The 17,725-nt window shown below is 37.7% G+C and overlaps 1 protein-coding gene across 1 annotated transcript in view; it reads left to right on the top strand.

Annotated features, from left to right (window-relative positions):
* BMPR2 (bone morphogenetic protein receptor type 2) overlaps window positions 1-17,725 on the top strand; it is a 174,307-nt gene that overhangs the window by 114,848 nt on the left and 41,734 nt on the right. Inside the window, exons 5-6 of the mRNA XM_066346290.1 lie at window positions 13,160-13,270; window positions 15,157-15,248. Coding sequence (XP_066202387.1) covers window positions 13,160-13,270; window positions 15,157-15,248 — 203 coding nt within the window. The remainder of the gene's footprint in view (window positions 1-13,159; window positions 13,271-15,156; window positions 15,249-17,725) is intronic.

Genomic DNA, 17,725 nt, shown 5'->3' with positions numbered 1-17,725 from the left:
GTTTATTGTTGTTGTTATGTTTGTTTTTTATACATCTATTCACAATGATTTAGGCAAGTTAAATTTAAAAGTTTTAAATAGTATTAAATACCAACTTGAAAAAAAACAAAAAAATCTGCCTCCTCTCAATGTATTTAAGTACAAACATTAATCTGATTATTATTAATGTATAATTGCCATTCTAAACATATTAATTAAAATAAGTAAAAATTGTTAATTCCTTATAGAAATATTTGTTCAAAACATTGAGCTGTATAATATATCATCACTACAGAAACAGTGTTTAGCGATCTCAATTATTTTACTTAGGAATTCATTTAACTCTGATTACATTGTTTTGATTTTAAATGTTTTTCTCTGTTTTTATGAAAATACATTACTTTAAAAAAATTTTTTTAAACCTAATCCCAAATTTGACTTCTCATACAGAGTTTTAAACGATAGAGTAGCCAACATAACCACCAGTGTGTTAATATTAAGATTTCCTTTGTTGCTGGCTGCACATGCAACAATGTTATTCTTTCTTTGACACAGGCCAAGACAAAGGCTGAGTGTAGCAAGGAAGTAAACAGCATGCCTACAGTAGTGGCCCCTGGCTGGCTCCAGGATTTGTAAACAGAAACATCCCAGGCTCCAGTAAGGCAGACAGCAGTTCCTTGTCTGTTCTGCGTTCAGGAAGTGCTTGCTTGTACAACCCAAGCCATTGCACGCAGGCATACATAGCAATGTTTACATTTGGCTGAGTATTTAAGAAAGCTAATAGGAAGAAGAAGATTTAGAAGAGCGAGGGGACAATTTCAAGTCTAGCATATATGTATAGCATATAAATAAAAAAGAAACTTAAAAAATTAACAAAAGTTAGTTTTCTGGTTAAAGGTGTCTTGTTGCACACATATGTGAATACACATACTGAAATATTTTTTTTGGCAGTTTTTCAGGGATCTCATGTTTTCAGACCATGTGACATATCTTGGAAAGTTTTTCATTTGAAATATTTAACCACTAGCATAGTTTTTAAACCTGTTTAAAAATCTACTTAACACTTTCACCCTCCTGATATATGATTTAGTATTTTCTTTTTCATATTTTGGGTTAATGAATATTTTTTATGTAAAAGTTATATTATATTTTCTTTGTAAATTTGGGAATAAAAGCAAAGAGAATGCTGAGGCTTCAAGAAACAATAGAAGCCTGACCAGGCGGTGGCACAGTGGATAGAGCATTGGACTGGGATGCTGAGGATCTGAGTTCAAGACCCTGAGGTCTCCAGCTTGAGCGCGGGCTCATCTGGTTTGAGCAGGGCGTCACTCGGTCTGCGTTAACCTCCCAGTCAAGGCACATATGAGAAATCAATCAATAAACAACTAAGAAGGCCTGACCTGTGGTGGCGCAGTGGGATAAAGCGTCGACCTGGAACACTGAGGTCGCCAGTTCAAAACCTTGGGTTTGCCTGGTCAAGGCACATATGGGAGTTGATGCTTCCTGCTCCTCCCCCTTCTCTCTCTCTCTGTCTCTCTCTCTTACTCCTCTCTAAAAAATCAATAAATAAAATATTTTTTAAAAAAAACAAAAACAAAAAAAAACAACTAAGAAACCACAACGAAGAATTGATGTTTCTCATCTCTCTCCCTTCATGTCTGTCTGTCCCTATCTGTCCCTCTCTGTCTCTGACACACACACACACACAAAAAGAAAGAAACATTAGAAGAGTCATACAGAATTTTGGGATTAGAAGGACCTTAAAAGTCACCTAGTATAACCAATTTTTTTAAAAGTAGTTTAATATATTTTAATAGCAAAGTTATAGGAACAGCACAGAAGACAAACATTAAAAACGTGTAGCGAAAAAAAAAACAAAAAAAAAAACACGTGTAGCGAATGGACAGAATCTACTGTATGATAAAAATTCTACCTACTGGTAGTTGCTGTCATTAAGAGCATTTTTGTTTTAAAAAATTTAATTGCTGCCACTCTCTAGAGGACTTTAACAGGTTTATTTACTTATTTGTTATAAAGTTTAACTCTGAAACTTGTTCATTGAAACCTTTTTCTGTTGCACATTTGGCATGGATAGCACACAAGTTTGTGACCTCAAAAAAGGCCAACCAGATAAGCCTCACTTGAGCCCCTGTCCCTTCCACCCCCTGTTTTAAAGCACTAATAGCTGCATTGTGGAAGTGCATGTCTGATTGATGTCCTGAGCAATTTCTCACACCAAATGCTGAAAGTTTTGGTTGGGAATCAGAATTTCAGTAGATTTTAATAATGTCTAGTTTTATGGACTGCCACAAAACTAGACAAGCCTGTAGCTATGAGATTTCTTCACTGTAAGAGCCAGAATAGATACTAAAAAAATTTGTATACATTTTTAAGTATTTTATTGATTTTAGTGAGAGGAATGGAGAGAGAGAGAGAGAGAGAGACAGAAACATTGATCTGTTCCTGTATATGCCCTGACTGAGAGAGAGAGACAGGAATACTAATCTGTTCTTGTATATGTCCTGACTGGGGATTGAACCCACAACCTCTGTGCTTTGGGACAATGCTCTAACCAACTGAGCCATGAGGCCAGGACAGAATTTTTATATTAAAACTCTTAATTATTTAGAAACGTCCTTTAATCTTTCTAGTCTGTTTTCTTTACATTTATTTATAACAAGTTGGGCATTCTGTTATTAAAGCCCAAATTAGATTATAAAAAACATTAAGGCAGCCACATTAACAACATCACAAAGAGCAGACAAAGGATGAAATGGAAAATTTGAAAATCAGATGCAATAATTTATAAAAACATAATGATCTGAGAATTCCTAATAGGCCGAGAATATCTTCATAGACTCATTGATATTCAAACTTATGTACCCAATCATGTAGAAAAAAATTGCTCCAATATGTTTAATTTACGAAGGCAGGAGAAAAGAATACTGTGTTTTGTTTTTTATTTTGGTGAGAGGAGGGGAGGCAGAGACAGACTCCCTCATGCACCCTGACTGGGATCTACCCAGCAAGCCCACTAGGGGGTGATGCTCTGTCCATCTGGGGCACTACTCTGTTGCTCAGCAAGCAAGCTTGTCTTAGTGCCTGAGGCAGAGGCCATGGAGCTATCCTCAGAGCCCGGGGCCAACTTGCTCCAATTGAGCCATGGGTTCAGGAGGGAAGAGAGGGAGAGAGAGAGAGAGAGAGAGAGAGAGAGAGAAGCGAGAAGGGGAGGGGTGGAGAAGCAGATGGGCATTTCTCCTATGTGCCCTAACCAGGAATCGAACTCGGGACATCCACATGCTGGGCCAATGCTCTACCACTGAGCCAACCTGCCAGGGCTAAGAATGCTGTGTTTTTAAGAGCATTTTATGCATTAGGGCTCAAATTTAAAAAAAACACACATTTAATTGTAGATACTCATTGCCTCTTTTTTAGACGTTTTCTCTGCTATATTAATCATTTTTCAGTGGCACTAATAGACAAAGGAAATTATCCCCTTTTTTGGGATGGGTGGAGATAAGGCATTTAGTTTTCAGTGTGTTGTTTAGATATTTAAACTATTCAATGGAAAACATAAGGTATCTTTGTTAAAGAAACTCTGTACATGAATTGATTAATGCAATTATGCCATCCACATATTTCAGAAATCAGTCTAGCTGCTGTATTTCCATATCAAAGAGATTTTTCTAACACACATATTTCTTCCTACTCAGCTAACCTGTTGAGTCAGTTTGGGGGCAGAGATCTCTTTCCCTATCTTTCATTATAAAGATTATTCAGGCCCTGGCCTACTGGCTCAGTGGATAGAGAGTCGGCCCAGCGTATGGATGTCCCAATCAGGGCAGAAAAGAGAAGCAGTCATCTGCTTCTCCACCCCTCTCCCCCTTCTCTCTCTTCTCCTCCCACAACCAGTGGCAGGACTGGTTTGAGTGTCAGCACAAAAATTATTCAAAGGGCTGACCTTTGGTGGCACAGTGGATGAAGTATCCATCTGGAACTCTGAGGTTGTTGTTTCACAACCCCAGGCTTGCCTAGTCAAGACACATACAGGAAGCAACTACAGGTTGATGCTTCCTACTCTTCCCACCCCCCCTTCTCTTTTTCTCTCTCCCTCCTCTCTCTAAAATGAATAAATAAAATCTTTTTAGAAAAGATTATTCAAAGGTTTTTTGTTTGTTTTTATTTGTTTGTTTCAGACAGAGAGAGTCAGAGAGAGGGATAAACAGACAGAAACGGAGAGAGATGAGAAGCATAATCATCAGTTTTTAGTTGCGACACCTTAGTTGTTCATTGATTGCTTTCTCATATATGCCTTGACCGTGGGCCTTTAGCAGACTGAGTAACCCCTTGCTCGAGCCAGCGAGCTTGGGTCCAAGCTGGTGAGCTTTGCTCAAACCAGATGAGCCTGCTCTCAAGCTGGTGATCTTGGGGTCTCGAACCTGGGTCCTCCACATCCCAGTCCAATGCTCTATCCACTGCTCCACCAACTGGTCAGGCTATTCAAAGCTTTTAAGTTCCAGCTCTTCACCATTGATTTTTAGATGATCAATATTTGACTCTGCCACTACTCCCCTACTTAAAAATGTCTTAAATTAGGCCACATGTATAATTAGTACCACACATTTCTAACCCAGTAGGTTTTTCTCTTGATTGTCTACATCTGACATGCATAGAAAAACATCATTCAAGGCTGTCTTGCCATTTATTCCAAGCAAAACCAAAACTTGTATTCTTATGAAGCATGTTTAAACCATACCCCCTACAACCTTTGTTTTATGGCTTAATTACCATTTTTAAGACTGACTATAGCTCTTCTCATCTTCTCAGCTATTTCAAATTTCCTTTTGGTAGTAGAAGAGCATATTTACTGCAAAAAATCTATTGAATTACACTGCAGAATAACTGGCCTTTTTGTTTACATTGTTGGCCTTTGTTGTTTTTAAGTGAGTGCCATCCATAGAGTTTGATCTCATTATTTATTTTAAATATAGTGTGATGTTTGATAATTTTGCTGAATAAAATGAATCTTTTGCAGAAGAAAACTACCTGATTATAAAGTTCTGATGCTAGTCATTGCTTTGTAATCTGGAGATGTCATTAACAAAGCCATTTATACACAGATAATGCTGAAAAGGGTGCTGTTTGAACAGACATACACATATGAACAGAATATTCTTTGATTTAAAAATTGCTCTTATTTCTTACACAATCTACTGTTTGCAGTATCCTTGTTGATTTCATTATTAGCCCCAAATTGTCTATGTCCATATCACCTTGAACGCACCCGATCTCGTCTGATCTCGGAAGCCCCAAGTTTCTTCTCATAAACAGCATCACAAATCTTTTGGTTTCATATCAGGCTGATCTGTCTGTCACAGTGGTTTTTCAGCAGCCCACAACTATGCAAAAAGTTTAACTGTACTTAATATCTTTTAAATGGTTTTGTTTCCTTCCCCTTATTTACTTCTGTTGTTCACTCTAAAGAAATCACTTGATGATCCTATATTGATGATTCTTCTAAGACATAGATAGCCCAGTGTTTGATTTTTAGTATGTGCCTGTTCTAGACAAAGAAGGTTACTTCATAGTACAAATGTCCAATTTAATAGAAAGATAGAAAAACTTAAAATTTGTATACATCTAATAATACAGCCTTAAAATATACAAACCAAAAAAATGGATACAACTAAAGAAGAAACAAATTCTTAATTATAATGAATAATTTTAACATTACTTTCTAGAAGTTGATAAGTAGTCAAAAAATTCGATAAGCAGAAGATTTGAAATAATGGAAGAGACAAAAACTTGTTTACAAGCTTCTTCTTTTAAAGGCAATGAAGTACAGGATGTCCTTGAGTTATGACAGTGTTGACCTGGGGTCCCCAAACTACGGCCTGCGGGCCACATACGGCCCCCTGAGGCCATTTATCCGACCCCCGCCACACTTCTGGAAGGGGCACCTCTTTCATTGGTGGTCAGTGAGAGGAGCATAGTTCCCATTGAAATACTGGTCAGTTTGTTGATTTAAATTTACTTGTTCTTTATTTTAAATATTGTATTTATTCCCATTTTGTTTTTTTACTTTAAAATAAGGTATGTGCAGTATGCATAGGGATTTGTTCATAGTTTTTTTTATACTCCGGCCCTCCAAGGGTCTGAGGGACAGTGAACTGGCCCCCTGTGTAAAAAGTTTGGGGACCCCTGGTCTTGACATATGGTGTTTTGAGTTTATGAAACTCACTCCCATAAAACTTTAAAAAATTGTTATATGAGTGTTTTGGCTTATGCTGTTAGTGTTGTACTTACAGACTATGTGGGCAAACTATTGTAGTTTGCGTGCAGTGGAAGAATACACAGTAGTGCAGCATATGAATGAGAGAGTTGGTGTCCTCCAGTACACTTACCTATGCCATTTTGTCTTAGTTGTGTTTTTATATTCTAGATTATGGTTTTATAACTGTTAGGATAGGTAAGTGGCTTAGGCTAGGTTGTGTTTTGACTTAACACTAAAATTCAGGTTATGTCACTGTTGTAGGAAAGGAACTGTTTTGTAACCCAAGGACACCCTGTATAAATAACTTAAATTGCTGTTTTAACAGATTCTTAACGATGTAGGACAGCACTAATTGAAAAGGAGCAGAACAAAGTTGGATATAGTATTCCAGTCTTGTTTAAAATGCCATATGTGGATTGGAAAACACTTTTTAAAAATATTTATTTATCTATTTATTTTTACTTAGTGAGAGAGACAGATAGACAAACAGGAAGGGGGAGAAATAAGAAGCATCAACTCATCGTGGCACCTTTAGTTGTCCATTGATTGCTCTCTCATATGTGCTTTGATGGAGAAGGGGGGCTCCAGCTGTACCAGTGACCCCTTGCTCAAGCCAGTGACCTTGGGCTTCAAGCCAGTGACCTTTGGGCTCAAGCCAGCAATTATGGAGTCATGTCTGTGAGCCCATGCTCAAGCCAGATGAGCCTGTTCTCTAGCTGGTGACCTCAGGGCTTTAAACCTGAGTCCTCAGCATCCCGGGTCAGTGCTCTATCCACTGCACCATGGCCTGGTCAGGCTGGAAAAAACACTTGATCTTTGACTTTTCACAGTTTGACTGGCATGTATATCAGTAAGATTATCTTTGCAGTTATCCTTGGAGTTTGCTGATTAAATCTGTATATTGATGTCTTTCATCAGTTTTGGAAAAGTATTTGTACATTATCTATTTCAATATTTCTTCACCATTTTATCTTTCCTAATATGGTTCCAATTACATCTATATATATCAGGCCGTTTGATATTGAATCATAGATATTGAATTCTTTGTTATTATTTTCCCTCTTTATTTTTATGTTTGTGATATAGTTTGGATAATTTCTGCTGGTATGTATTTAACTTTACTGATTCTTTTGTCAATTGTGCCCTTTCTGATGATAATCACATAAAAAGAATATTTCAGGTTTGCTCCCATACATTAATTTCTAACATTTCCATTTGACTCATTATTATTAATATTATTATTATTATTGTTATTATTATTTAAGTGAGAGGCAGGGAAGCAGAGAGACAGACTCCTGCATGTGCCCTGACTGGGATTCACTCGGAAAGCCCCCTGCAGGCAATGCTCTGCCCATCTGAGGCCACTGCTCTGTTGCTCAGCAACCTAGCTATTTTAGAACCTGAGGCAAGGCCATGGAGCCATCCTCAGTGCCCACAGCCAACTTGCTCAAACCATTCTAGTCATGGCTGAGGGAGGGGAAGAGAGAAGGACAGAGAGAAAAGGAGGGGGAGGGGTAGAGAAGCAGGTGGTTGCTTCTCCTGTGTGCCCTGACTGGGAATTGAACCTGGGACTTCAACACACTGGACCGACACTCACTGCTGAGCGAACTGGCCAGGGCCATTTGACTCTTTTCTAGTAATTTCTCTACCTTATTTAACATTTTGCATCTGCTCACTCATGTGTCCACAGTTTTTTTGTTTGTTTGTTTTTTGGGTTTTTTTTGTTTTTTACAGAAATAGTCAGAGAGAGGGATAGACAGGGACAGACAGACAGGAACGGAGAGATGAGAAGCATCAATCATTAGTTTTTCGTTGCACATTGTGACACCTTAGTTGTTCATTGATTGCTTTCTCATATGTGCCTCGACCGCGGGCCTTCAGCAGACCGAGTAACTCCTTGCTGGAGCCAGCGACCTTGGGTCCAAGCTGGTGAGCTTTTGCTCAAATCAGATGAGCCCATGCTCAAGCTAGCAACCTCGGGGTCTCGAACCTGGGTCCTCGGCATCCCAGTCCGATGCTCTATCCACTGCGCCACCACCTGGTCAGGCACCACAGTTTTTACTATATTCTTAAACACATTTATCACAGGTATTTGAAAGTCTGTCTGATATTTTTATCATCTGTGTTATTTCTGTTGATGACTTTTTCTGACTTTACATTGAACCATATTTTCTTGCTTCTTCATGTGTCTTTTGATTTTTGGTTGAATAATGCACATTGCAGTTAAAAGAAAAGTAGAGTCTAAAATAAATGATATTTGCTCAGTGGTAGAGCATTGGCCTGGCATGCAGGAGTCCCGGGTTCAATTCCTGGCCAGGGCACACAGGAGAGGTGCCCATCTGCTTCTCCACCCCTCCTCCTCTCCTTCCTCTCCTTCCTCTCTGTCTCTTTCTTCCCCTCCTGCAGCTGAGCTCCATTGTAGCAAAGTTTGCCCTGGCGCTGAGGATGGCTCTGTGGCCTCTGCCTCAGGCGCTAGAATGGCTCTGGTTGCAGCAGAGCAACGCCCCAGATGGGCGGAGCATCGCCTCCTGGTGGGTATGCCGGGTGGATCCTGGTCGGGCGCATGCGGGAGTCTGTCTGACTGACTGCCTCCCCGTTTCCAGCTTCGGAAAAATACAAAAAAATAATAATAATAAAAAAATGATATTTATGTTTAGGAAAGGATACACTCTGTTTTGCCAAGCATTAGCATCGGGGGCTAAGTGAATATAGTCTGTAGCTCAGCTGTATCTGGGCTTGTTTGATGTAGTTCATTATAGGTTTCAAATGATTTGAGGGTAGGATTAACCTTTACTTTAGTAGGGTTTAGGATATACTGTTGTGGGATTTCTCTTAGTTTTTCTTTTTTGACTTCAGCCTTTGGTAACTACTATACTTTGACTCATTAGTAAAGAGCTCTCGACTCTTTTGCCTATTGCCCAGCAGAGGTGGACTTGTCTTATAATCAGTGGGGTCCTAGAGTGCCCAAAATGTTTGTCTCAGCTTCCTTGCTATCCTCAGACTTCAGCAGGCCCTGTGTACCTACTGAGAGGTACCTACTGTCTCAGAGGATCTCTTGGTGCTCTAGTCCTGTCTCTATTCAAACTTACAAGTTCTTGGTGAAGGCTTATAGAAAAGAGTTGGTAGGTAACTGCAAACTCTCTTTGTGTCTTTGGCCTCTAGATATTCTTAACTGTCCAGAATTAAGAACTGTCATTCTTATAGAATTTTTTAAATGTAGGTATGAGTAGGAAGCTGTTTCTGCCTACTCACATCTATAGTAGGGTCCTCTTTCACTTACTGTGTAACTAAGGATAAAGGTGTTCTTGGGTCTTTCTCTTATCTCTTAGAAAGGATTTGTCACATTCTAGTTTGTAATTAATTGGATGTTTGTATATTTAAGTCTTAATGAGCTTTAATGGAAAGGCTGTGGTTTTGTAGGTTTTCTGGTTTATTGTTAGGGTCTCTTGGCTTGTTATTACGGTGGAACCAAAATTTTCATGTGTCTTTTTATACCCTAAGTAGAATTTGAAGTAATCTTTTTCACATTTTAACATATCTAATGTGATATTTCCTCTTATGTAAAACATCAATTGAAAGACTTCCTACCACTAATAAGGAAAGACACTATGAAATAGCGATAAAATGCCATCAGTTGCATGATGCTTTTCAATTTAATAGATTTTTTTATTTGATCACTGTGCATATTAAAATTGATTAAGTATGGTACTCATCACCTGCACACATGTGAATTTGGTTAATACTGTGGTAGAATGTCCACCCAACAGCATCTACTCAGTGCTTCTGTCAGCAGACCATTTGAGGAAGTCATATGAGTTCTATTATTTGAACCCTCTCTATTGGATGGCAAAATGTTGATGGTTACTAAAATACGATGTTGGGTATTTGAGGGGCCTGTGTACTTTTTACTTTTGCTTATTATACAGTTATATACCACATACCTGACACTGTAACAATATACCATAAACTAAGTGGCTTTAACAACAGAAATTTATTTTCTCATAGACCTGGAGGCTAGAAGTCAGAGATTAGGGTGCCAACATGGTTGAGTTCTTTTGCAGATGACCCCCTTCTTGATGTTTCTTCGCATGGTAGAGGTAGAAAGAGAGAGAGTAACCCCTCTCATCTCTTCTTGTAAGGGCACAAATCCCTGCATGAGAGCCCTACTCTTATGGCCTCACCTAAATCTAATTATCTTCCAAAGAACCCTTCTTTAAAAGTCTTCACATTAGGTTTAAGATTTCAATATATGAATTTTGAGGGAATACAGTTCAGTCCATAACACACACTACAGTTGACCCCAGAACAACACAGGTTTGAACTACACAGATCCATTTATACATGGATTTTTTTCAGTAAATATACAGGTATTACACAGCAAGGGCCTATTGCCTGATGTGCATTGGAGCCATAGGCACTGGCTTTAGAGAGAAGGAAAAGCTTTTATTGTTAAGTTGACTGACAAGGAGACAGGAGGCAAGCCTCAAATCTGTCTCCTTGATCCAGAGTTTGGGGTGAGTTTTAAGGGGTTGGGGAAATAGGCTGGGTATGTATGTGGAAGCATTGGTGGGATGGGTTCTGATTGCAGAGCTTTGGACCTTGACCATTTATGGTAAGATGTGGTAAGGGGCTTCAGCACTGGTTGTTACTGAACATCAAACCTTTTGCTTCTAAAGGGAGTCTAGTGTTCAAGTTCTGGTCATGTCTTGGTCCTTGGGTTCCAGGCAACTTTAGTGCCAGGTGCAACTGGAGGCCAAAGTTCTCTCTTATGCTTTGACGGCATGACTTAAAGTTTTGGTTTGTTGTCTCTGCAGAGCAACTCAGCATCTTGTTAGAAACAGGTAGGGCCAGTTTGAGCTGGTTCCATGGTTACACAGTTGGTCGTTCATATTCCCAGGTTTTGCATCTGCAGATTCTACCAACCATGGATCAAAAACTATTTGCAAAGTGGTATCTGTCCTTGAACATGCACGAGTTGGATCTTGTTATTTTTTATAGCTTCCAAATCTGTTTTTCCACATGAAGACAGCAAGCATATGGTCTCAAATTTTCTCTTTTTCTGTACCAGACACTTTCAGTTTTTTCTACCCATCACATTTCAGAGTTCTCATACCTTCTTGTCTCTGGATGTACTCTAGTTTGTGAGCTCCCATCCTAAAGGGTGTTTCTCTGGACATGATCTGATCATTAGAAGGAACTAACATATAAAATGGTTTGCATGCTCATAATAGCCCCTGTGATTTAGATATGTGTGTTCTCTTTCTGCAAGTGAATAAACTCAGGCTTAAACAGGTAAAGAAATTTTCTGAAGGTTATACAAGTGGAAGAACTGGAGTCTCAAGACCAGTTCAGATTTAACTGCCTGCAAAGCCATGCTTTTAGTCAATAATCATAATATTAATATTGATAAACATAACTATCATTCATTGCATAGGTAATATACTAAGTACTTAGATTTCCATCTAAGCCTCATAGAAGACTTGAAGTAGAGAGTTATTTTTACAAATGAGAGAAATGAAGAACAGAAGAGTCAAATAACTTGCTAGAGGCCACTGAGGGAGTGGTATAGAGTCAAGATTTAAAGCTAAATGTGATTCCAAAGGCTGGTCTCTTAAATATTATACTGTTCTGTCTATGCTGTTCATGATATAGTTAATATTTTAATAATTAGGAGCCTAACTAATAGATATTTCAGTGTTCTAAATCTATATAATCTCTACAGAATAATTTATATGATGAAATTATATAATTTTCAGTTATAAATTTATTTTTTTATTTCCTTTGATGCAGAAACATTGCTGATTTGACTATATATTGATACTTTTCTGTCAGTATTTAACAAAATACTAAAAAAGATAACTATATTTTTGCATTTAAAAATTTTTATTTATGGTTTACATTCAATATTATATTAGTTGTAGGTATATAACATAGTAGTTAGATATTTCTATAACTTACAGAGTGATCCCCCAATAAGTCTAGTACCTACTTGAAACCCTACTTAATTATTTTATTATTTACTATATTCCTTATGCTGTACTTTATATCCTTGTGATTATTTATAACTTCCAATTTGTACTTCTTAATTCTTTCACCTTTCGCCCTGTCCCGCAACCCCCCTTCCATCTGGTAACCATCAGTTTGTTCTCTGTATTTGAGTTTGTTTCTGTTCTGTTTGTTCATTTATTTTGTTTTTTTTTTAAATTCCACGTGTAAGTGAAATCATATGGTATTTGTTTTTCTCTCTCTGACTTATTTCCCTTAGCATAATATCTTCTACCCATGTTACCACAAATGGTTAGATTTTATTTTTTTATGACTGAGTAATATTCCAGTATATATATCATATTTCCCCATGTATAAGACTCACCCTGTTTTGAAAAATTTGGGGTCTAAAAACTGGGTGCTTCTTACACAGCGATGGTTGTAGATTTTTTAAAGAAGTGTGGTATTTCAAATGCCATAGATGGGCCTGACCTGTGGTGGCGCAGTGGATAAAGCGTCGACCTGGAAATGCTGAGGTCGCCGGTTCGAAACCCTGGGCTTGCCTGGTCAAGGCACATATGGGAGTTGATGCTTCCAGCTCCTCCCCCCTCTCTCCATCTCTGTCTCTCTCTCTCCCTGTCTCTGTCCTCTCTAAAAATGAATAAGTAAAATTAAAAAAAAAAATGCCATAGATGGAACTCTGAGGATGAGGCGATATATAAAAACAGTGATGAGGAGATGTATGAATTTTATGATGAATAAAACTTGAGTTCAATTACTTGATGTAATTTTTTTTTTCAAATTTCAGTCCCCAAAATTAAGGTGTGTCTTATACATGGGAGCATCTTATACATGGGGAAATACAGTATGAACCACATCTTCTTTAATGATAAATGTATTTTAATATTTCTTTTCTTTTAGGTCCACCTCATTCATTTAACCGAGATGAGACAATAATCATTGCTTTAGCATCAGTCTCTGTGTTAGCTGTTTTGATAGTTGCCTTATGCTTCGGATATAGGATGCTGACAGGTAAAAATACCACTTTTTATTCTGTTGTTTATTAAACATGCCATTTAAATGAAATTTACTTCCTCATTTTAAAATTTTTCATCCCCAAAAACATTTATATGCTACAGTGGCTCCCATCTTTCTCTCTTAACAAATGTTTTCCTTTATTGTTTATGAAAAGTTTTAAATATATACAAAATACCTATCACTTAGCTTTAGTGATTATCACATCTATATGTCATCCATAGCCCCACTCACTACACCCTGCTGTGCCCACTGGATTATTTCAAAGAAATCACAGATACCATTTATTTATAAATACTATAGTATTATTGCTGTTTTAGAAGGACTTAAAATATAAAGGTCTACCGGAAAGTTCTGTCCATTTCTATCACAACAAGTTTCGACACGTAAGCATATGTTTATTTGGCGCATGTGTGCCTCTCTATTTTTATCACTTAATGTATACATACTGACGTAGCAAATTAACTAAAACAAAGTTGATTCACGTTAGTCTTATGTGTGAAGCGATAGTGTACCCATGGCTACTGATAAAGTTCATTTACGCCACTGTAATTTTTATGAATTTCAACAAGGAAGAAATGCTACAGAGCATGTAGAAATTTATTGAAAGTGTTTGGTGAAGGTACAGTTTCTGATAGGACATGCAGAAGATGGTTCAAAACATTGTAAGGAAAAGGGCATATTGTGTACCTGGAAAACCTAGCCCTTCCACCTCTAAACCAAATTTGACTCTGAATAAGAGAATGTTGTGTATATGGTGGGATATTCGAGGACCAATACATTATGAGCTTTTAAAACCGAACAAAAAGCTCAATTCAGAGAAGTGTTGTCAGCAACTGGGTAATTTAAAGACAGCAGTACAAGAAAAGAGGCCGGTGATGTTCAATAGAAAGAACATCATACTGCATCATGATAATGCTAGGCCACATGCTGCTTTGGGGACTTGTCAAAAAATTGCAGAACTAGGCTGGGAAATTCTGTCGTATCCACCATATTCCCCGGACTTAGCACCCTCTGACTATCACTTGTTTTGTCCTTACAAAATTTTTTGAAGGGCAAAAAATTCAAAAATGAAGAGGATATCAAACAAGCACTGGTTCAATTTTTTGCATCAAAAGATAAAACATTTTCAAAAATGGGATATACAAATTGCCCTCACGCTGCAAGAAATCATTAAAAATAATGGCAATTATATTATTTAATAAAGTTTATTGACGGTAAGAAAAATTTGTATTTTGTTTTATTCCAAAAACGGACAGAACTTTTCAGTAGACCTTATACAAGTAGCCACAGTACTGTTTTCACATCTTAAAAAAAATAACAGACCCTGGCCAGGTGCTTGGTTGGTTAGAGTGTCCTCCTGACACATTGAAGTTATAGGTTTGATCCCCAGTCAGGGTACATACAAGAATCAACCTAGGAATGCATAAATAAATTGGGGGAAAAATTGATCTCTCCCTCCCCTTTCTTTCTTTCTAAAATCAATCAAAAAATAACAATAGTTTCTCAGTATCATCAAATGTTCAGTTGGTTATAATAAACTTTAGGTTTGATGAGCTTTTTAAGAAAGCATCATTCTTTCATTGATTTGAATAACTTTAATAAGACTATCTGTAATGTCTTGGCAGTATTTCTTATGGTTTAAAACTAGGTCTGTTGCTGGAATCATCTTCTAGAATTCAGCTTTCATGTTATTTGTTGTTTATCTTCATTTATAGATGATTCCTAGTTTTGTAGGTAGTTTTACTCCTGTTGACATTTGGCATAAGTTTTGCTGCCTATCCTTCTGCAGTTCTTCTTTTTAATGGTAATATAATAAAAAGAATAATGAAGACTTCATTTTTAGAGAGGCACAAAGTAACTTCTTTTGTGTATTTCTATAGGAGACCGTAAACAAGGTCTTCACAGTATGAACATGATGGAGGCAGCAGCATCAGAGCCCTCTCTTGACTTAGATAATCTGAAGCTGTTAGAGGTAAGATTGCTCTTAGATTATAAACCAACCATTCATTCTGTTCCCATATCTGAGACAGGGACTTCATTCATTCACTAAATCATTCGTTTATTTATTCAACAAGCATTTATTAATTATCAGTTTAATGCTGCAGCCTATTCTAAGCACTGAGAATGTAATTGAACAATACAGATATCTCTCTTGAGGCTTATACTCTAATGGGAGAGAGTTTACAAACAAATGTATATTATTTCAAGTAATAGTAAGTGCTCAGGAGAATAAACATAGGGAGATAAGAAAGTTGTAGAAAGGAGACTATTGAAGAAAGTATATTTAGAAAGGAGTCATCTGGCCCTGGCTAGTTGGCTCAGTGGTAGAGCATTGGCCCAGCATGTGGATGTCATGGGTTTGATTCCCAGACGGGGCACACAGGAGAAGCACCCATCTGCTTTTCCACCCCTCTCCCTCTCACTTTCTCTCTCTCTCTCTCTCTCTCTCTCTCTCTCTCTCTCTCTCTTCCCCTCCTGCAGCCATGGCTCGATTGTAGTGAGTTGGCACTAGGTGCTGAGGATGGCTCCATGGCCTCTGTCTCAGGCACTAAGAAGAGCTCGGTTGCTGAGCAACAGAGCAACGCCCAGATGGGCATTGCCCCCTAGTGGACTTGCCTGGTGGATCTCTGTCAGGGTGAATGAGAGAGTTTGTGTCTGTCTCCCCTCCTCTCACTGATTAAAAAAAGGAAAAAGAAAGAAAAGGAGTGACCTGGCTGGGAAGCTTAATTGGTTACTCCAGGGTTATAGGTTTTATCCCCCTGTCAGGGCACATACAAGAATCAACCAATAGTCTGACCAGGCAGTGGCGCAGTGGATAGAGCGTCGGACTGGGATGTGGAGGACCCAGGTTTGAGACCCTGAGGTCGCCAGCTTGAGCACAGGCTAATCTGGTTTGAGCAAAGCTCGCCAGCTTGAGCCCAAGGTTGCTGGCTCGAGCAAAAGGTCACTCGGTCTGCTGTAGCCCCCCAGTCAAGGCATATATGAGAAAGCAATCAATGAGCAACTAAGAAGCCACAACGAAGAATTGATGTTTCTCATCTCTCTCCCTTCCTGTCTGTCTGTCCCTATTTGTCCCTTTCTCTGACTCTCTCTGTCTCTGCCACACAAAAAAAGAATCAACCAATAAATGAATAAATAAGTGGAATAAGTGGAACAGCAAATTGATATCTTTCTCTCTCTCTCTCTGTTTCTCACTCTCTATCCTTTTATCTCTCTCTCTCTCTAAAATCAATAGAAAGGAAATGATTTAGTACAGACTTGAACAGAGTATGGGAATAAAGACATGAAATTCTGATAAGAATGTGCCAAGTTAGGAATCCATAGTGGATGCCAAATAAGTTATTCCTTGTCTGTGTATATATTATATATTTTATAGGCACACAGGACTAATATATATTCCTTAGAATTTAATTTTTATTTGGCAATATCTCAAAACCAATGTTAAAAGCTTCTTTGTGATGAATATTTTATTCTTTATTAGGATAAATAAACTATGACCCCCAAATCAGAAACTGTTAAATAGGTGTGGTAGATTTGATAATATAAAACATTTAAACCTTCCATTTGAGAGAAAAATAAAATAAATTTAAAAGCCAGGTGCAAAAATAAAATATTTCAACACAGAAACAAAGAATTGATACAGAGCTAATATAAGTCAATATGAAAGAAATAATTCATAAAAAATGGACAAAAGAGATGACCTGCCAATTCACAGAAGAAGTAAGTATAGCTAATGAACATATGATATTTAGATGTCCAATTTACTAAATTTAAAGAAATACTTTTTAAAACCATAGGATTTTATTCTGGATTGAATAATAGAAGAAACACTTCCAAACATTGCTGATTTAACCATGTATTGATACAACCTGAAGGACAGTCTATCTGTTGGTTATATTTTAACTTAGAAACAGTGAATGAAATATAACAAATATCCTTAAATAGATGACGGTAAATCCCTAACCTATTTCAGTAAAAAGTGAGAGAAATCGCAGAAGCCCAAAATGAAGAGAAAAGGTTGCATTTTGCTGGTTCTTTGTGTAGTAAGTAACTTTTAGTTATATCCTGGATATTGTGAATGTTGTGTTGTGCAGACCATGTGTTCTTTAGATTCTTCTGAAGTGTGTTTACTTTCAGTGTTTGTTTTCGTAGGCATTTATCTTGGTTGGACATACTGCAAATATGTCTCAGGTGGAGGCTCCAATCTCAGTTCAATTATTTTGTCTCTAGCTGGAGTTTGTCCCATACATTCACTCAGTTCCCCCCTCTCATGATTCTCCTTTCTGGAATTCTCCCCTCACTTTCTAGCAGCTGTGGTTACCCCAGATTCTGTCCTCTGGTTCCTGGGGCCAGAAAGATTGTAGATTTTCAATTGTATTTTTTTTTCTTTTTAATTTATTAATTAAAGTCAGAAGCAGGGAGGCAGAGAGACAAACACCCGCATGCACC

Source organism: Saccopteryx leptura, chromosome 7, assembly GCF_036850995.1.
Source record: "Saccopteryx leptura isolate mSacLep1 chromosome 7, mSacLep1_pri_phased_curated, whole genome shotgun sequence".
NCBI lineage: Eukaryota > Metazoa > Chordata > Mammalia > Chiroptera > Emballonuridae > Saccopteryx > Saccopteryx leptura.
Note: the sequence above shows the minus strand (reverse complement) of the source record. Positions and strands in the feature narration are given on the sequence as shown.